Here is a 20,948-nt window from a genome sequence, read left to right as displayed (position 1 = left end):
AGTTCATCGTTCAGTGTCCTATCTTTTTGTCTTTTCATACTGTTCATGGGGTTCTCAAGGCAAGAATACTGAAGTGGTTTGCCATTCCCTTCTCCAGTGGACCACGGTTTGTCAGAACTCTCCACCATGACCCGTCCTTTTTGGGTTCCTGAAGAGCTATGGATGGAAGTTCATGACATTGTACAGGAGGCAGTGATCAAGACCATCCCCAAGAAAAAGAAATGCAAAAAGGCAAAATGGTTGTCTGAGGAGGCCTTACAAATAGCTGTGAAAAGAAGAGAAGTGAAAGGCAAAGGAGAAAAGGAAGGAGATAGCCATTCGAATTCAGAGTTCCAAGAATAGTAAGGAGAGATAATAAAGCCTTCTTCAGTGATCAATGCAAAGAAACAGAGGAAAACAATAGAATGGGAAAGATTAGAGATCTCTTCAAGAAAATTAGAGATGCCAAGGGAATATTTCATGCAAGGAATGGCACAATAAAGGACAGAAATGGTATGGACCTAACAGAAGCAGAAGATATTAAAAAGAGGTGGCAAGACTACACAGAAGAACTATACAAAAAAGATCTTCACGACCCAGATAATCATGATGATGTGATCACTCACCTAGAGCCAGACATCCTGAAAAGTGAAATCAAGTGGGCCTTAGGAAGCATCACTATGAACAAAGCTAGTGGAGGTGATAGAATTCCAGTTGAGCTATTTCAAATCCTGGAAGATGATGCTGTGAAAGTGCTGCACTCAATATGTCAGCACATTTGGAAAACTCAGAAGTGGCCACAGGACTGGAAAAGGTCAGTTGTCATTCCAATCCCAAAGAAAGGCAATGCCAAGGAATGCTCAAACTACCCCACAATTGCATTCATCTCACACGCTAGTAAAGCAATGCTCAAAATTCTCCAAGGAGGCTTCAGCAATATGTGAACTGTGAACTTTCATATGATCAAGCTAGTTTTAGAAAAGGCAGAGGAACCAGAGATCAAATTGCCAACATCCACTGGATCATCAAAAAAGCAAGAGAGTTCCAGAAAAACATCTATTTCTGCTTTATTGACTATGCCAAAGCCTTTGACTGTGTGGATCACAATAAACTGTGGAAAATTCTGAAAGAGATGGGAATACCAGACCACCTCACCTGCTTCTTAAGAAATCTGCATGCTGGTCAGGAAGCAACAGTTAGCACTGGACATGGAACAACAGACTGGTTCCAAATAGGAAAAGGAGTATATCAAGGCTGTATACTGTCACCCTGCTTATTCAAATTGTATGCAAAGATCATCAGGAGAAACACTGGGCTGGAGGAAGTGCAAGCTGGAATCAAGATATCCGGGAGAAATATCAATAACCTCAGATATGCAGATGACATGACCCTTATGACAGAAAGCGAAGAACTAAAGAGCCTCTTGATGAAAGTGAAAGAGGAGAGTGAAAAAGTTAGTTTAAAACGCAACATCCAGAAAGCTAAGATTATGGCATCTGGTCCCATCATTTCATGGCAAATAGACGGGGAAAGTGGAAACAGTGAGAGACTTTATTTTGGGGGGCCCCAAAATCACTGCAGATGGTGATCGCAGCCATGAAATTAAAAGACGCTTGCTCCTTGGAAGAAAAGCTATGACCAACCTAGACAGCATATTAAAAAGCAGAGACATTACTTTGCCAACAAAGGTCGGTCTAGTCAAAGCTATGGTTTTTCTAGTAGTCATGTATAGATGTGAGAGTTGAACTATAAAGAAAGCTGAGTACCAAAGAATTGATGCCTTTGAACAGTGGTGTTGCAGAAGACTCTTGAGAGTCCCTTGGACTGCAAGGAGATCCAACCAGTCCATTCTAAAGAAGATCAGTCCTGAATATTCATTGGAAGGACTGATGCTGAAGCTGAAACTCCAATACTTTGGACACTTTATGTGAAGAAATGACTCATTTGAAAAGACCCTGATGCTGGGAAAGATTGAAGGCAGGAAGAGAAGGGGACAACAGAGGATGAGATGGTTAGATAGCATCACCGACTCAAAGGACATGAGTTTGAGTTAATTCCAGGAGTTGGTGATGGACACAGAAGCCTGGCGTGCCGCAGTCCATGCGGTCGCAAAGAGTCAGACATGACTGAGTGACTGAACTGAACTGATAAGTGAATCACTTTTTTGTACACCTGAAACTAATACAACCTTGTAAATTAACCATACTTCAATTTTTTTTTTAAAAAAAAGAAGGATCTTAGAAAAGCATCTGATTCTTCTCTTGTCTTTTAAAAATGGTGTAGACAAGCATAAACCTGCAGGCAAAGATAAATGGCTTAATTTCAACATTTGAAACTTTTCACCATGTGAAAATGCATTCATTAAGATGAATCACTAAGGAAGATTCAGGCATTAATGTCTTTATGTGCCTATATGTTTCAACTGAGATCTGAAAGGGGTCCTGAGCTGATAGTCTGCTCTCATCGTCTACCGGTCAATCAGTCTTCACTGTTTGGCTCTCCAGACAAACTCTCACTGAGCCCTAGCAAGTAAAGGGCACTGGGGCAGATGCTTCTACAGGTTACGTCCTGCACTGGTGATGCAGCAGCTGCAGAGGTGGCTATGTCTCTGCCTAGTTCTATCACTACCTGCTGGATCCAAATAGAGATTCGAGAGCAGCATGTCCATCTACATCCAGTCTCAACTAGTACTGATTCCAGGAGACGGAGCTGCGCCATTGGGCAGAGAAAACCAGATGTCGGTCCTACTCCTGAGACTTTAGTCTTGGCCCTGTTCCAACTTTCATTTTCACGAAGAAGGAAATCGAAACTTAACACTCAGCTGAGCATTAGTCAAGGAAGGTGTGTTCCTCCTCCCGTATGACAGGGTGCCAGGCATGTATAAAAGCCAGCCTGCAGCTGCAACGCAGTCTCAGGGCACTTGCCGCCACAGCGTAGCCTCAGAGCACCTGCCACCATGTGGATGCTGGTACCCATTGCATTTGCTCTCAAGCTGCTGAACGTCTTCCTGCAGCCCCTGGGCTCCGTGTGGAGCAGCTTGGGGCCCCTGTTCCTCCAGCTCCGGGCAGCATCTTGGCTGGCAGGGGGCGAGAGGAGCCAGCCGCTCCAGAACAGGAGGGAAGCAGGGGAGCCCAGCAGGGCAGAGAGAGAGGGCGGCGGCGACCTGCCCACCACCCCCACCAGCGTCAATTACCACTTCACCCGCCAGTGCAACTACAAGTGTGGCTTCTGCTTCCACACAGCCAAAACATCCTTCGTGCTGCCGCTGGAGGAGGCCAAGAGAGGTCTGCTGATGCTGAAAGAAGCAGGTGAGTCCCCAGACCCAGGAAAGCCCTCAGGTGCTCAGCCACTTCAAAAAGGGCGACGAGGCTGGGGCAGGGAGCAGTCCCGGCCGGAGAGGTTCCCCAGGAACTCAGTCCTTCCCAGGACACAGTGGGGATGCACTCCGGCCAGAGGAGGTAGGGGTGAGCTGTGGATGGGTGCCAAGATCTTCCCAACCTGCAGAGTGGGCTGGCATCGGGGAGCAAAGCATCACCGCTTCTTCTAAGTGAGCAGCATGGGGAAGGAGGCAGGTTGGGAAGTTGTGCCGCTCTCTGAGTTGATGTACTGAGTTCCCCAGAAACAGCTGATGAGAGCTGCCAACAAATACAAAAACTTTTGACTTAAGAAATGCAATGTTTGGGTTTGTTGTTTGGGATTATTTACGTGCTCTTATCATGAATATTTAGAGAAGCTGTGTACCATTCAAGCAAGGCGGTGCTTTTGCTCTGGGGACTTGCTCACTGAGTGTCACCGCATCAGTAACAGGCAGGCATCTCAGAGACAGCCCAGCCAGTCCAGGTCTAAGGTGATCTGCCCTCCTCCTCTCCCATCCGCCTGTCTTCCCTAGAGCACTTCCTAAACCAGCAACCTCAGCCACATCACCAGCTTCTTTCTCAACTTAACTCTGCTGCAGACATATACGTATTTGTCTTGCACACATACTGAACGTCACAGTGACCACATCCTGATAAAGAGCAGGCAAATCTGCACAGAGAACAGCAGGGTGCCCATAGCTCCTGCTGCCTTCAGCCCCTGCCCTTCCTGCCTGAGGTAACCACTAGCTCCTATTCTGACACCAGCCTTGCCAAATTTGGTAATTTATAGGCTGAGAACGCAGAGAAGGCAATGGCACCCCACTCCACTACTCTTGCCTGGAAAATCCCATGGATGGAGGGGCCTGGTAGGCTGCAGTCCATGGGGTCGCAAAGAGTCTGGACACGACTGCGCGACTTCACTTTCACTTTTCACTTTCACGCATTGGAGAAGGAAATGGCAACCCACTCCAGTGTTCTTGCCTGGAGAATCCCAGGGTCGGGGGAGCCTGGTGGGCTGCCGTCTCTGGGGTCGCACAGAGTCCGACACGACTGAAGCGACTTAGCAGCAGCAGCAGCAGCATGCTGAGAACGTACACCTGACCGTTACTGGATCTGACGTATTTCACTCCCCGTATGTCTGCCCAGTCATCTGCAGCTCATCCAGCGGCTGACCCACCTCACCGCCGTTCCCAGTGGCATCTAGTTCAGCATCTTGGTATTTCTCACCAGGACTGTTGCAGTTCATCTCATTGTCCCTTTGTCCCCACGGAAAGCACGTGATCATATGGAAATATATGTTGGATGCATAACTCCCCCTACTGAACTTTCTTCCCTGGCTTCCAAGCCCAAACTTGTGAGCACAGGCTTCAAGTACCGTGTTGCCATCCTCACCCCATTTCCTGAAGGACCCCATGCTATGGGCACATCACATGACACAATTCTCCCCCAACACCTTCCTCCTGGACCCTGATCGCACTGTTCTCTCTTTCTGGAATGCCAGTCACCCCAGGCTCTGTTAGTGAACTTTCAAAGCTCCTTAGAAATATTCCTGGTCCTCTTCATGCAAGATACCTTCCCAGGTGGCACTAGAGGCAAAGAACCCGCCTGCCAATTCAGGAAACCCAAGAGGCTGGGGTTCGATCCCTGGGTCAGGAAGATCCCCTGGAGAAGGAAATGGCAACCCACTCCAGCATTCGTGCCTGGAGACTCCCATGGACAGAGGAGCCTGGTGGGCCAAAATCCATGAGGTCGCAGAGTTAGACATGACTGAGCACCTAAGCTCATGGCACAGTGCTATGTTCACAGCACACTGCTTACATTGCCAAGGAATGGAAGCAGCCTAACTGCTTGTTATAGCATGTTTAAAATTGTGCTCTTTTGTTTTACTGTTTCGTTTTTAATACTTGGGTCCCCCAAGAGTTTGAGTTCTAAGACTGAAACTTGACATTCTGTTTATCTTTTTGTCTAGCAAAATATCTAGCAGGTAACAGGAATCTAATGAATTTTTTGAATAGATGAATTAATTCATGAATGAACAAATGAGGAGAGGACTGAGGTGGTGGAAAGAACTTAGACTCTTGATTCATAAGGCCAGAATTTGAGATGTGCCAAGAGATTTGACTTTCTGACTATCAGTTTAATATTCTTTAAAATATAGAGCAAAATGATAGCTCGTATATCAATCTTACAAAGTTTCTACAAGGCACAAATAAATGAATGCTCTTGTTTTTTTAATAGAGCATAAACTATTATAGTTATAATTAATACATATTGTGACCTCTCAGTTTTAAGTAAATAAAACCAAAGTTAGTTAAGATGGTTAGGGTATAATATGGGTGGCATGACCTGTAAGTGAAATTTCTGGTAAAGGAAGGAAAATCTATTTTGGTGATTATTAAAATTTGAATTTACTTTTAAATTTAAATTAAGAGAATAAATATAAATATACATTACATTTAAAATTAAAATTGCTACACTGGAGGAAGAGGCTTCCTTCGTAGCTCAGTTGGTAAAGAATCTGCCTGCAATGCAGGAGACCTGGGTTTGACTCCTGGGTCAGGAAGGAATTCCCTGGAGAAGGAAACGGCAACCCACTCCAGTGTTCTTGCTTAGAGAATCCCATGGATGGAGGAGCCTGGTAGGCTACAGTCCATGAGGTCACAAGAGTCTGACATGACTGAAGCAATGAAACCACCACCACTCTGGATGAAGATGCTTCCAAGATATATTATTTACTCCTCTGATTTTTACACAGCAGGTTGAATAGAACACAGCCATTATGAGCATCGTCACAGCTCTTGACCTGAGCTGTGACAGGATGGATTGTGTGTTGCCGCCACTGTGAATGAATGGCTCCTTTTCTAAGCTCTTAGCTGCATCTCTACATCCCGTTCCTTCAATCTTCTTGTTCACTCATCCCCTCTGGCCTTCTCCTCAAACTCATCACAGGCTACACCGCTGGCCAACACACTGTTTCACTTTCCCCAGTTACCTGTCCCTGCTTAATCACACTTTTAGGGAACAATATTTTATTTGGAATAATAATGCTTGTCACACAAGCTGCCTCCTAGCATGTTAGCTTATGAAGAGTGAGATGATATAATTTATCACTGTCCCACTGCAGAAACATTTGAGAGCAAAACAGGTGCTGGGAAGAACAACTGATGAGATGTGGTCTCTGTAAACCAGGACTGTCCTGGGAAAGCCAGGATGGAGGGCAAACTCACTTTAGAAAGATCAAAGGCTTTGGAGCTTGGACCTATGTCCTTGGACCTATGTCCTAGCTCCATTTCTCTCTGTGCAGTTCAGTTCAGTCCCTCAGTCGTGTCTGACTCTTTGCAACCCCATGGACTGTGGCACGCCAGGCCTCCCTGTCCATCACCAACTCCCGGAGTTTACCCAAACTCATGTCCATTGAGTCAGTGATACCATCCAACCATCTCACCCTCTGTCGTCCCCTTCTCCTCCTGCCCTCAATCTGTCCCAGCATCAGGGTCTTTTCAAATGAGTCAGTCCTTCACATCAGGTGGCCAAAGTATTGGAGTTTCAGCTTCAGCATCAGTCCTTCCAATGAATATTCAGGACTGATTTCCTTTAGAATGGACTGGTTGAATCTCCTCGCAGTCCAAAGGACTCTCAAGAGTCTTCTCCAACACCACAGTTCAAAAGCTTCAATTCTTTGGTGCTCAGCTTTCTTTATAGTCCAATTCTCACATCCATACATGACTATTGGAAAAACCATAGCCTTGACTAGACCGACCTTTGTTGGCAAAGTAATGTCACTGCTTTTTAATATGCTGTCTAGGTTGGTCATAGCTTTTTTTCCAAGGAGCAAGCGTCTTTTAATTTCATGGCTGCAGTCATCATCTGTGGTGATTTGGGAGCCCCCCAACATAAAGTCTGTCACTGTTTCCCTATCTATTTGCCATTTCTCTCCAGTCTCATTCTATTACCTTGAGAAAACTCTACTTTTGCCATTAAAATGATAATGGATGTTGATGAAGTGCTAAAATAGAAGGAAACTCCATGTGCTGTCTGTCCCAGGTATGGAGAAGATCAACTTCTCAGGCGGGGAGCCGTTCCTCCAGGACCGGGGCGAGTACCTGGGCAGGCTGGTGAAGTTCTGTAAGCAGGAGCTGCAGCTGCCCAGCGTCAGCATTGTCAGCAACGGGAGCCTGATCCGCGAGAGGTGGTTCCAGAAGTACGGTGAGCAGCCCCCACGGCATGTGACTCTGGCCTCTGTCAGTGTTGGTCACTGTATTTCCTTCCATCCTGGGCCTCCGGCCTGGCCTGCTGGGGATCTGAAGGGAGGAAAAAAGCAAGTATGCTTGTTGTAATCTCTCTTCAGGCTGCATGCCAAGTTTCGGTAGGGCTCTCATAAACAAGTATGGCAAAGCAGATAGCAGGACCCACCAGCAGACGCTCCCGTCCATTATCAAAGTAGCTTTAGTTGAGTCATTAGTGGGGAAGATGAACACAGTGGACAGTTTGGCAAGCCCTGACCTTATTGTTTCCTATTCATGTTTAATTTTTAGAGTATTTATGGAAATGACTCTATTTTAGTAGTGTCCTGTATAAATTGAGGGATTGGACTAAAATAGTCATTCTCCCCTCTGGCTATGTATTTGGCTACTGAGGAACTTTAAATAAGACGTCTCTGCTGGGACTGGCCTCCAGACTATTTATTTCAGAGCCTTGTGGTGTGTGGACATTCCAACTTGGGGTGCTCCAAAGGGATTCCACTCTGCAATCAGGGTTACGAACCCCTGGTCTTAAGACTGTTGATATTTTGTCACTAAGTGGTGTCCTACTCTTTTGTGACCTCATGGATAGTACCCTGCCAGGCTCCTCTGTCCATGGGATTCTCCAGGCAAAAATACTAGAGTGGGTTGCCATTTCCTTCTCCAGGGGCTCTTCCTGACTCAGGGATCAAACCTGTGTCTCCTGCATTGGCAGGTGGATTCTTTACCACTAAGCCACCAGAGAAGCCTAAGACTGTGGAGGTCCCTTAATGCTAATTTTTACATAGATATTCATATTCTTGGAGAAGGAAATGGCAACCCACTCCAGTATCCTTGCCTAGAAAATCTCTTGGACACGGGAGCCTGGTGGGCTGCAGTCCATGGGGTTGCAAAGAGTTGGGCATGACTGAGCGACTAACACTTACACTTATTAATATTCTTAGAGCAGTACCTGGAATTTAGGAAGCATTTGAAAAATGTTAGCTATTATTACACTTTATTTAACTTATTTATTTAGTCTATTCTATTTATTTTGTTTTTTAACAGTTTTTTTAAATTAATTCTTATTGGAGTATAGCTGTTTACAATATTGTGTTCGTTTCTGCTGTACAACAGAGTGGATCAGCTGTTTGTTTACATGTATCCCCTCTTTTTTTGGATTTCCACCCCATTTAGGTCAGCACAGAGCACTACTACTATTTTAGTAAACAGTTCTGATTGGACTCTTTACGTAAATGTTCTGTGTTTGCTTTCTGTGAGTTGAGTCTTGAAATCACTCAAAGGGTAGTTGCATGTACAATTTGTTGAGAATGTTCACGGGAATCTCTGATGAAACCCTCTTTCCTAAACGATGAAGAAATATGGATGTGGGGGAGGGGAGGGTGGGGTGTGGGGGAGGGTTGTACTTCCATTCTGGGAAAGGTTAACAGGAGGAGCACAGGGCCATAAGTCAGCAACAAAACACCCGTGAAGGTAGTCACTCAGTCAAAGGTGACCATCAGAAATTCAAAAGTAAGCTTTGGGAACTGGATTTAGAGAGATAAGACAGGGTTAGGGAGCCATGTAAGCAGAGAAGACTGAGTTGGGTTTGCTGCCTGTGTCCTGGGCCGTGCGTTCCCTCCAAGAGGTGTGGTGTGAGGAGTAAGGACCACGAGCAGTGTTGCACCTTAGGGCAAAAGCTCAGAAGCTGGTCTGGAAAGGCAGTGCAAAGTAGCAAATTTGGAAGTGCCTCAGAATGGCACCCCACTCCAGTACTCTTGCCTGGAAAATCCCATGGATGGAGGAGCCTGGTAGGCCGCAGTCCGTGGGGTTGTGAAGAGTCGGACACGACTGAGCAACTTAACTTTCACTTTTTCCTTTCATGAATTAGAGAAGGAAATGGCAACCCACTCCAATGTTCTTGCCTGGAGAATCCCAGGTGCGGCGGAGCCTGGTGGGCTGCCGTCTATGGGGTAGGTTGCACAGAGTCGGACACGACTGAAGTGACTTAGCAGCAGCAGCAAGAAAAAGGATGAAGCTGAAGATTCAATACTTTGACTACCTGATGCGAAGAGTCAACTCATTGGAAAAGACCCTGATGCTGGGAAAGACTGAAGGCAGGAGGAGAAGTGGGAGGCAGAGGATGAGATGTTAGATAGCATCACCAACTCAATGGACATGAATTGGACCAAACTTCTGGAGTTAGTGGAGGACAGGAGAGCCTGGCATGCTGCTGTCCATGGGGTCACAAAGAATCAGACATGAATGACTTAGTGACTGAAAAACAGCAAAGAAAAAAGATCACTGGAGAAAACAAGAAAGTGCAAGGACTATTCATAGCAGACACTTTGACAGCCAATTGTGAACAGCCATTGATTTTTGTCCTATATCAGAGATCAGGGTTAGTGTTGCCATATGCTCAGACTATTAAAGATACATCCTAAATCTACACTCTATTTTTTTTACACCTTTTATTTTGTATTAGAGTATGTTCCACATGCTCAGTCGCTCAGTCATGTCAGACTCTGCAACCCCGTGGACTATATAGCCGGCCAAGCCCCTCTGTCCATGGAATTTCCCAGGCAAGAATACTGGAGTGGGTTGCCATTTCCTCCTCCAATTTAGTTATACATAAATCTACTCTTTCTCAAATTCTTTTTCCCATTAAGGTTATTAAAGAGTATTGAGCAGAGTTCCCTGTGCTCCATAGTAGGTGCTTGTTGGTTGTCTGTTTTAAACATAGCAGTTTAGACTGCTATGGTCAGTCTATGGTCATAGACTGTCCAGGTCAGTCCCAAGTGCTTCCACTTCGTTAGTCGCAGACCCAAGATTATCACTGCCCTGCTCCCTCCCGGTGATCATGCATTCATTCTCTAAGTCAGAGAGTCTGTTTCCATTTGTAAATAAGTCCATGTGTATCATTTTTAAGATTCTGCAATACAAGCCCTATCATTCCATGTTTCTCTTTTTCTGCCCAACTTCACTCAGTATGACAATTTCCTGGTCCATCCATATTGCTGCGGTGGCATTATTTCATTCTTTTTAATGACTATGTTCAATCTCCCAAATAAAAATCTTTAAAAACAGCATGAAATATTTTTGTTACCAAGTCGAAGCTCTCTCTGCTCACCACACGACAGGCCTTAAAATTGGGAGAGAAGGTGTTGAGACAAGGAATAAGGACTTGACTCCAAAAGCTGGCAGAAGGACCAGATCGCAGACTGTCTCAAAATAAGCATCTCACTGGGGTCTGGAGGAGATGAGAAATAAAGTAAAAAGGCCCCAGGTTTTGCAATTATTCCCTCAAGGGCCCTCAGGAAGGATATGTATAAGTTTCTTTTCTCTTGCAGGTGGACAAGTTCAGGGTGTTTCTCTGAACAAAAGCATTTTGGTTTAACATTCAGGCAGAGGGCCAGGGTTCTCCGAGGCAGGCCATTGTGTATGGACAGTATTCTTTTAGTGAACAATAGCAAAGGGAAGCAAAGGTCAAAGTAACAGACACAGAGCTGACATGTAGTCAGATTTAGCTCCTGTAACATTTTTAAATGTCTGGAGGAACAAACAAAACGTTTTTGCCTACTTCTGTGGTCCCTAAGGCTCCAGTTCTCCACCTCTGGCTTGAAAGCCTATGCTCTTTTTTATATATATAGAATTTTATTTCTTTGTTTTTGGCTGTGCTGACTTCCCTGCTGTGTGGGCTTTTCTCTAGTTTTGGGCACCAGAGACTACTCTCCCTTGTAGATGCTTCTCCTGTTGCGAAGCACAGGCTCAGGGGCGCGTAGGCTTCTGTCGCTGTGGCTCCTGGGCTTGGAGCCCAAGCTCAATAGTAGTACTCGGGCTTGGTTGCTCTGAGGCATGTGGGCATCTTCCTAGATCAGGGAGTGAACCCGTGTCTCCTGCATTGGCAGGCCGATTTTTTCCCGTCAGCCACCAGGGAAGCCCCAAATCCTATGCTTTCATCCTTGGATGGAAAAGCTTAACATAAGTTTTCCTCCTTGGACAGAAAAGCCTAACAGTGATCGTTTTCCCTCAGGTGAATATTTGGACATTCTCGCCATCTCCTGTGACAGCTTTGACGAGCAGGTCAATGTCCTTATTGGCCGTGGTCAAGGAAAGAAGAACCACGTGGAAAATCTCCAGAAACTGAGGACATGGTGTAAGGAATACAGAGTGGCCTTCAAGATAAACTCAGTCATCAATCGATTCAACGTGGACGAGGATATGAAGGAACAGATAACCGCGCTCAACCCCGTCCGCTGGAAGGTACCAACCGCATTGCTTTTGTGATTGTAATGAAGTGAGCGTTCAGGAGAGATTTGCTTCAGGGACACCAAAAATGATAAGGATACAGAGAACTCTGGACTCAGAGAGCCAGCTGGGTTTGGTTCTTCTTTCTGCTAGACTTAGAATCAGCTTCTGGGGACTCATACCATACGCACTGTCCTGAAACAGATTAGCAGGAGGACTTGTGTGAATATGTCGGTTTTTGTTTTGTTTTGTTTTTGGTAAAGATTTATTTATTTTTGACTGTGCTGGGTCTTCACTGCCACATGAACTTTTTTCTAATTGCAGCAATGAGGGTCTACTCTCTAGGTGCAGGGTGTGAGCTTCTCATTATGGTGACTTCTCTTGATGCAGAGCACAAGCTTTAGACTTCAGTAGTTAACAGCATGTGGACTCAGGATTTGCAGCTCCTGGGCTCAGTAGTTGTGGTGCATGGGCGTAGTGGCTCCGAGGCATGTGCGATCTTCCTGGTTCAGGGATTGAACTTGTGTCCTTTGCATTGCAAGGAGATTTCTTAATCACTGGACCGCCAAGGAAGCCCCTGAATATGTGTTCTTAACAATCTGCCCTGGTCATTGTCATGCAGGAATCCATGAAAGTCTGTGGCTGGACCCCAGACTAATACAATTGAAGATAGGATGTAGAATTCAATTCTAGCAAGGAAAAGAGAGGAAGAAAACTCATGGAATATGAAGCTATGTCTGCTGGGATAAAGTGGGAAGGCAAAATGGGAAAGGTTTAATTCTGCCAAAAAACCAGGAAGACTTCATGCAGGAGGCGATATTTGACTCCTTCTCTAGCAGATGAGTCTTCCTTGACTCAGATGGTAAAAAATCCTCCTGCAGTGGATTAAATCCAGTGCAGGTGAACTGGATTTGATCCCTAGGTCTGGAAGATCCTCTGGAGAAGGAATGACAACCCACTCCATATTCTTGCCTGGAGAATCCCATGGACAGAGGAGCCTGGCGGGCTATGGTTCATGGGGTCTCAAAGAGTCGGACATGACTGAAGCAACTTAGCAGGCATGCATGCACATAATGGCTTAAAACCTAAAGGGACTACCTCAAAATTAAAGTGTTAAGTATTTTAGGAAGCCTATTTCAACTGGTATATTTCATCACTTAAATCTAAAATGTAGTAAGAAACAATATGCATTTCTATATAAAGGTTTAAAAACTACTTTTAAAAATACCACAGTATAAATACTAACAATAAAATGCTGATCTAAAAAATTGAAAATTTATAGGCAGATGTATTATAAATGGCTTCCCAAGTGGCACTAGTTATAAAGAATGTGCCTGCCAATGCAGGAGATGCAGGAGATGTGCATCTCAGGAAGATTCCTGGGTCAGGAAGATCCCCTGTTAAGAGGGCATGGCAACCCACTCCCCACTCCAGTATTCTTATCTGGAGAAACCCATGGACAGAGGAGCCTGGTGGGCTACAGTCCATGGAGTCGCAAAGAGTTGGACACAACTGAGTGACTGAGCATGCATATTATAAACCTAATTATTTTGTATCAAAGAACTACAACATAGATTTATACATAAAAATCACTTCTATTCCTCAAGTCCCCCAAAACTGTTCATCTCAATAGGTATAACTAGCTAATGTTCCAAACCCAAAGGCTAGAGATGCCCCCAAAAGTAATAGTAAAGGAGTTCCTCTCCTATACTTTCCAATTCCAATTCTGTTCATCTCATGAAGATTATTTTCAGAACACTAAGAGAGAGTTCTAGATATATAAAATATTCTTATGAATTTACATTGATTTCAGCTGAAGTTTCTAATTTTGTAAAAGATGCCCAATTACCCAATGTTGATCCCCTAGAGAAGGAAATGGCAACCTACTCCAGTATCCTTGCCTGGAAAATTCCATGGATGGAGAAGCCTGGCAGACTACAGTCCACAGGATCGAAAAGAGTTGGACACGACAGAGCAACTTCAATTCATTTCACTCATATTATGAAAAAAAAAAAAAAAAAGACTTAGATCAAATATAACCTAGATCAGTTTTTTAAAACATTGTATTTTGGGAATATTTGGGCTTTTAGTACCATATTCCTAAATTTCAGGTCACATTTTCATTTTGCCAGAGCAGTGTCTTTCTAGAATGTTCCTCAGTTGAACAAGTCTTCTCTGCTGAGCTTCCCTGGTGACCCAGATGGTAAAGAATCCGCCTGCAATGCAGGAGACATGGGTTCGATCCCTGGGTCCTCCTGGAGAAGGAAATGTGTGCTCACTCCAGTATGCTTGCCTGGGAAATCCCATGGACAGAGGAGCATGGTGGGCTGCAGTCCACAGTCCACGGGGTCGCAAACAGCCGGACACAACTGAGCGACTAACAGTTTCACTTTCTCTGCTCAGGAGGGATGAAGCTTGGTTCAGAGGGAAATGCAATTTGGGATAAAAAGCGGTGGAAAGCTCGTTAGGAGGCCAACACCACCCTTGTGTTTCAGGTCTTCCAGTGTCTCATAATTGAGGGTGAGAACTCCGGAGAAGATGCTCTGAGAGAAGCGGAAAGGTTCGTGGTCAGCGACGAGGAGTTTGAAGCGTTCTTGGATCGCCACAAGGATGTGTCCTGCTTGGTGCCCGAGTCTAACCAGAAGGTCAGAAAGTGAACTTTCTAAGTGTATTAAAGTGTATTAATAGAAAGTGAACGTCATTTTGTTTCCCATCACACACGTAGCTCCAAAGAGAAAAGTGTCTCCACCAAGGGCTGCCCATGCTGGGATGTGGGAGGGTTTCGTGGAGAAAGGGGAGGAGTCTCATGGTAGATATAGAAGCTGTACTAAATCTTTAGGTTTCCAGTGAGAACAGTGGATATGTCTTGTTAGTACAAATGCATATGTCCTGTAGATTAAACCATGTCAGCCAAAGCATGTCTACCTGCAGAGATTCCACAGAGTAAATAATGAGAGTGTTCTCTGAAGCCAAAGGAAAAAAGAACTTCTTGTTCAAAGCTATGTTCCTGCAGTGTTAAGGAGAGGAGTAAAAAAAAATTGAAGGTAGTCTGATACTCAGCATACAGAGAATAGGTAAACTCACGTGGTCAGTATGGAATGTTATACTGACTACGTAGTATAGTTCAAAGAACATTAGGGAGCCAGGATAAATTTGCACGATACGATATTGGGTGGAAATAAAGAACAACAGGCAAAATCCATTCTACCTTTAATCCTAGTGTGCACGGGTGTGTATGTACGCATCCTGTGGTCATCTCAGGGTAATGGATTATCAATCATTTTTGTCTACCTTGATAACTCTTCGGACTTTAAATTTTTCTAAAATAGGTAGTTTTGTTATTTTTCAACTCTTTAAAAATCAAAAGCTTTCCCCATCTTCACCTGAAGAATAAACATGCAGCAAGATCTCTCCCTCACATACTTATATCATATTGGAAATTCCAGAACAAGGACTCATTCCTTATGCTTTAGACTCCTAAGTCATGTTGACCAGAGCATGAATAAGAAAATTCCCAGATGGGGTCAGAGCAGCTTTCAAAAAGAGGACAGAAAACAGAGGAGAATACTCATATGTCCACACTGTTGTATTTGACTTTATAAAAGTTGTCTTAATTATGCAGTTAATGTGAGATCAAAGAACATATAAGTTATAATAAGCATTACTGTTAATATTTGGGTGAGTTCTTCACAGAGAGACCATGAGCCAGAAATCACTCCCCCATTGCAGAAACACAGGGGCCTGAGTCATAGGGTTAACTGACCTCACCATGTCAGAGGCAGGATTAACTGACCTCGCATACATCAGAGAAAGGGTTAACTGACCTCACCCATGTCAGAGGTAAAGTTAGCTGACCTCAGCTGTGTGAGAGGCAAGGTTGGGCTGACTTCACCTATGTCAGAGGTAAAGTGAGGTAAACTTAAGTTGCCGTAGAGACTAACAGCCTACAAGACTGAAAAATATTTACAATCTGGCCTTTATACAAACACATGTGCAGACCCCAACCTCTGTGGGTACGTAGGGAGGGTACAACTTCCTACAGAAGTACAGATACACCCTCCACATACCTCTGAAAGACGTCACTAGTTACGAGGAATGAAAGCAATGTTCAAGTCCTCAGTAAGCTCCCAGGTAATAGCATTAAAGGGCTTCCCAGGTGGCGCTAGTGGTAAAGAATCTGCCTGCCAATCCAAGAGACATAAGAGACACAGGTTCAATCCCTGGGTTGGGAAGATCCCCCGGAGAAAAAATTGGCAACCCACTCCAGTATTCATGTCTGGAGAATCCCGTAGACAGAGGAGCCTGGGGGACTACAGTCCACGGGGTGGCGAAGAGTTGGACACGGCTGAAGCAACTTAGTACACAGGCAGTAGCATTAGAGATTCTGCTTTATTCACTGAAAAGGGGGTCCATTAGAGGCATGTCACACACACGAGGAACACTGAACAGTGGAGGACGGGGCACTCCAAGATCTGGAGGGCATGGAGAGTTAGCCTGGGGGCTTCCTTGTCAGAGGCGCTTTCAGAGAGCCCTGTGACCCTTCCAGCAGGACTCAGAAGCCAGCTTGCTGGAATCTGTTGGAATCTGAATGGACACAGACAGCTTGCCCAGGTGGGGGGCATTTTGGGTGGGGGCGGGGTCCTGGCAGGTGGCTTACCTTGTGGAGATGAATCCAAAGATGCTCAGGAGATTTGAGAAATGGTGACTCCAGAGATAAGGTGAAGCAAACACACGAACATTGTAAGGCAGACAGCTGAGTGTACGTACTGAAAAATATGCCTGAAACTAAAGTTGTCTGTGATTTCTCCTTTGCAGATGAGAGATTCCTACCTTATTCTGGATGAATATGTGAGTATCTCTAGTGCATCATAAAATGATCCCTTAAAAATTAGCTAAGCAGCAAGGCCAGAGTTGAGTTACAATCAGCATAACCGTTTAACCCATATTCGTTCTTTTTAGCCAGCATTTCCTATTTTTATTGTCACTGATTAGCATCAACATTATAGAGCCCTGACTTCATCCACTGTGCCCATGTTGGAGCTAAGGCGTTGGGCAGGTCTTGGCTTGAACCCAGTGCCCATGTTCGCATGACCACCCTGCCCCCTCTGCCACTACACGGTGTCTTCCCCATGGCCATGGATCCACGGAGGTTGTGTGGAGCTGACTTCACACAAAGCAGACCTCCTCTGTTATGCCATCTTTGGCTGGCTTCTCTGGTCATGGGGTACCAGGGGTTCTTTGCAGGAAGGATGTGTCACAATTCACATTATTGCCTTTAATTCCTCAGATGCTGCTGGCTTATCTCTAACAGATTGCCATCGGCTTTGGGGTGAAGAGGTTGCAGAGTCCCCTAAAGCCACCAATACATTCCTATGCCACTGCCTTCTGAGGGAAAAGATAATCCAGCCTTCTCAAAACTGAAAAATCACTTTCCCTTTCCCTCTCTGTCTCTTCTGTTTTTGTCCCAATTCAGAAACGTTTGCCAATATTTCTAGCACAGGACAAATACTTGCATTCAAAGACCTGTGTTTAAGAAATGAGTTCCAAGAACAGTGGCTTTTCCATATTTAAGTTGGATTTGGTGTTTCAAGAAATGCTTACTGTGACTTTTGACACTTTATTATTTGCAAGTTAATCAGTGACACTTCACAGTCATTCACTTTTTTTGTCAATATGAGCTGTCTTTACAGAGCAGAGGGGTAAGGGTGGTAACACAAGTGTTATTTTATGGGTTCAAGGTAGAGAGGAAAAGTCAAACGAAATTTATTTTTGGAGTATCCTTACTGCCTGGGGATTTTTACCAATGTTCCTTCAAAATTCTCTGGTGTCTGCATAGTTGGAATAAACAGAGTGGGAACAAAATTTACTTTTGACAATTTAAGAGCATTTTGATTCAGTAAGAATTACTATAAAATGCTCTGTGCCATGGTAGGTCATAAGGCATGAAGATCTGGTTCCTCGCTCCAGGATGCTTAATTTAGGATAAAAACCAAGACCCCTGGACTTCCCTGGTGGCTCAGTGGCAAAGAACCCGACTGCCAATGCAGGAGATGTGGGTTCAATCCCTGATCCGGGAAGATCCCCTGGAGGAAGAAATGGCAACCCACTCCAGTGTTCCTGCCTGGGAAATCCCATGGACAGAGGAGCTTGGTGGGCTACAGTCCATGGGGGTAGCAAAGAGTCGGACAGGCTGAGTGAGTGAATACCGCCACCAAGACCCTTAACAGGGCACGTGACACTTCTTGATGTGGGACCTGCCTGGCTTTGCAGTGCCTTTTCGTACAACCTTCTCTCCCTTTCTTAAAAGAACATTTTATTACTCTTCACTTATTTGTGCACACACAGTTTTCATACCAACAATATCATCTACCTGAAATTTCCCAAATTTACTGTATTGTTTCTGGGCTTTATCAATACTACTCTCTCCGGCTTACAATTTCAAAACACAACTCAGATATCAACATCTTTTGGAAGCCTTTCCAAATTACCCTACCCTCCAATGGAGGGATACGCACATGTATACAATTCTGGTTATCCTGCACTTACCTGGCCTAATGTGTTCAGGTGGGTGAAGGGAGCTGGTTGAGAGCAGAGATGCTGTCCAATGGGCTCAGCATCCCCAGGGGAGCATCTCACTTATAGGTCTCCACAAACATTTGTTGGAATGATTGGAATATCCAGAATCATTTTGAGTTGATCCCTCTAGTTGAGTTTTATAGGAAAATTATATGGAAATATTCTAACTTTTGTCCTGAATTTCCTAGATGCGCTTCCTGAACTGTAGAAATGGGCGGAAGGATCCTTCCAAGTCCATCTTGGACGTGGGTGTAGAAGAAGCTATAAAATTCAGTGGCTTTGATGAGAAGATGTTTCTAAAGCGAGGAGGGAAATATGTATGGAGCAAAGCAGACCTGAAGTTAGACTGGTGAAGTTGAACTGGTGAAGCTGGAAGCTGGACCACCCTCTGCCCACCCGTGGGGGCCACCTTGGGACTCTGTGTGTGGCTGCCCCCCTTCTGATGGGCACTTCTCAGGGGCCCCAAATCCTGTTTTCATTGCATGTGGAATCTGCTTGTCTATGGTAACTGAACCCACACAAATAACTTAGATAATTGAAATCCGTAGCTCATACAAGACAGTTAACCTTAGTTAATTAGCTCATTTTGCATTTAATGCTCAAGTAGTGTCTACTGTGGCTCCTGTGCTTCCGTTTTGGAGTTGTTTTCCCAGTCCTTTCAGTTGATAGTTATTTTCCCATCTGGAAAAATTAGGAAGTCTCTCCACCTGTGGGGAGGCTTTTTATTTCTCAGCCTTTATATCATTGCAACCTTGGATACTTAACTAGACGTTGATAAATAGTCCATACATATTTCAAAAAATAAGAAATGCTCATCTTATCAGGCTTTGGTGAGACCCAGAAAGAGGAAATCTGCAGCCCATACTGACTATGCCAGGAATGTGAGCCATCTCCCTTTTGTTTTCCAAGAGTCTTAACAAAACCCAGGTATGCTTTACGTTTCGTGATGGAGTTGACACTGGGTCGGGGCTTGGGTTGCCGTGCGGATCTTCTGAGCCTGCAGGCAACTACACTGTTTATTTGCTCGGTTGTCTGCACATCACCAGGAAGTGACAGTTTCCTGGATTGGCACCATCCCGTTGGCAAAAGCCCCAGGTGACGGTGGAGCAGGGGGTTGCGACTGGACCTGGCTTTTCTGTGAATAAAGCTGTGGCACAAAGCTACTATTTCCCATTTAACTCTGAACCACTTGAAATAAGAATGTAATCTAGGGCAACGTGAGAAAGTTCCAGAGCCTTCTCTTACTGCTAAGAAAGAGCTCGAGAAAAACGTCATTTGAATTGGGTCAAGGGAAAAAAACCCTCTTCTGGTGGAAATACCACCTGAACTTTATTCATGTAACTTTATTCATGTAACACTATCCCATTGCCTGGGAAGTAATAATTTCCTATCATTGCTCTAAAACAGCAAAATCACGGACAATTTTTTGCTCAAAGAACTCTTTAATTAATAATCCAGCTGCCGTTTTGGCCACTAGATGGCATCTAAATGTTGCCTGATTCTGTTAAGCCTCCACATAGAAATTCTACTTCAGAATTTTTTTTTCAAGACTTGCAGATTTTGAAAGTTTGGTTTAAGTGATTTTTTTTTCCTCAGAAAAGATATCCCTACTTCAAATGTTAAGTCACTGTGATTCAAATGAAATATGAAGTGAATTTCTCTCAACCTGAGGAAAGCTACATTTCTCTTTCCCCAAAGAGAAATAATACAAAGTAAAACATTGCACTTATAAAAATGAAAAAAATATGTATATAAAGATAAAAACAATAAAATAAAAAATGAAAAATGAAAAAAAAGAAAAATGAAAAATAAGCTATTTTAAATACATTTTTCAGCTGTTTTTACACCACCACCCATTTCCTTATGCACTGACAGAATTTTCAAATCCTTAATGTTTAAAATATTCAAGTGTTCATTTTTCTTTAGCTGGAAAAGTAGCATTACAGTAAATTTCAAGTTTGGATTATATAACATTTTGCTTTATATTTTGTTTTTAAATATTTGTGTCTATTTTGTGAGATGTATTTCTTTTTATTAAGAAAATAAAAGGTAATTTCAGTGAGGTTTCTCCATTTAAGTATTAAAGGCAAGTATTTTTGTGGTGCTTTCAATTACTTCTTGGTTAGGTTGTGACAGTAGGAATGGAATTTTGTCTTAGGAAACCTGGAAAGACTGGACATTAGTAACAGCATGCTGGTATACAAAGTATGAATCTGAAACATCTGATATGTCAGCTCCTCTTCTATGACAATCTGGAGTTTGGAGTCTAGTTCTTCGATCAATAAAGAGAATCATGATGAAAAACAGGTGGACAAATTCTCCATGAGGTTCTATCAGAAAGTAATTCATTGCACAGCCCGCTGTCTTGTTGAAAGGACTTAATTCATTCCTCGTGATTAGATGAAGGCTACTCACACCATAAGCTTTTAAGACTGTCTTGAGTGTGTTTTGAACACCTCAGTTTTAGGGAAATATATGTATATATGTTTATTTTTTTCTATATGTGGGATGCTCTTGACTGCTGGTCTGTTGTTTTGTAAGATGTTGTAATAAAGTAATTTTTGTACAC

At 44.0% G+C, this 20,948-nt stretch overlaps 1 protein-coding gene across 1 annotated transcript; it reads left to right on the top strand.

Annotated features, from left to right (window-relative positions):
- The first annotated feature begins 2,862 nt into the window (after positions 1-2,862).
- Positions 2,863-20,948, top strand: RSAD2 (radical S-adenosyl methionine domain containing 2). Its single transcript, XM_055541021.1, has 6 exons — positions 2,863-3,287; positions 7,380-7,541; positions 11,589-11,818; positions 14,299-14,448; positions 16,619-16,651; positions 18,568-20,948. The coding sequence occupies exons 1-6, from the start codon at positions 2,936-2,938 to the stop codon at positions 18,730-18,732; spliced, it is 1,092 nt and encodes a 363-aa protein (XP_055396996.1). The 5' UTR covers positions 2,863-2,935; the 3' UTR covers positions 18,733-20,948.

This window comes from Bubalus kerabau, chromosome 11 (assembly GCF_029407905.1).
Source record: "Bubalus kerabau isolate K-KA32 ecotype Philippines breed swamp buffalo chromosome 11, PCC_UOA_SB_1v2, whole genome shotgun sequence".
Taxonomy (NCBI): domain Eukaryota; kingdom Metazoa; phylum Chordata; class Mammalia; order Artiodactyla; family Bovidae; genus Bubalus; species Bubalus kerabau.
Note: the sequence above shows the minus strand (reverse complement) of the source record. Positions and strands in the feature narration are given on the sequence as shown.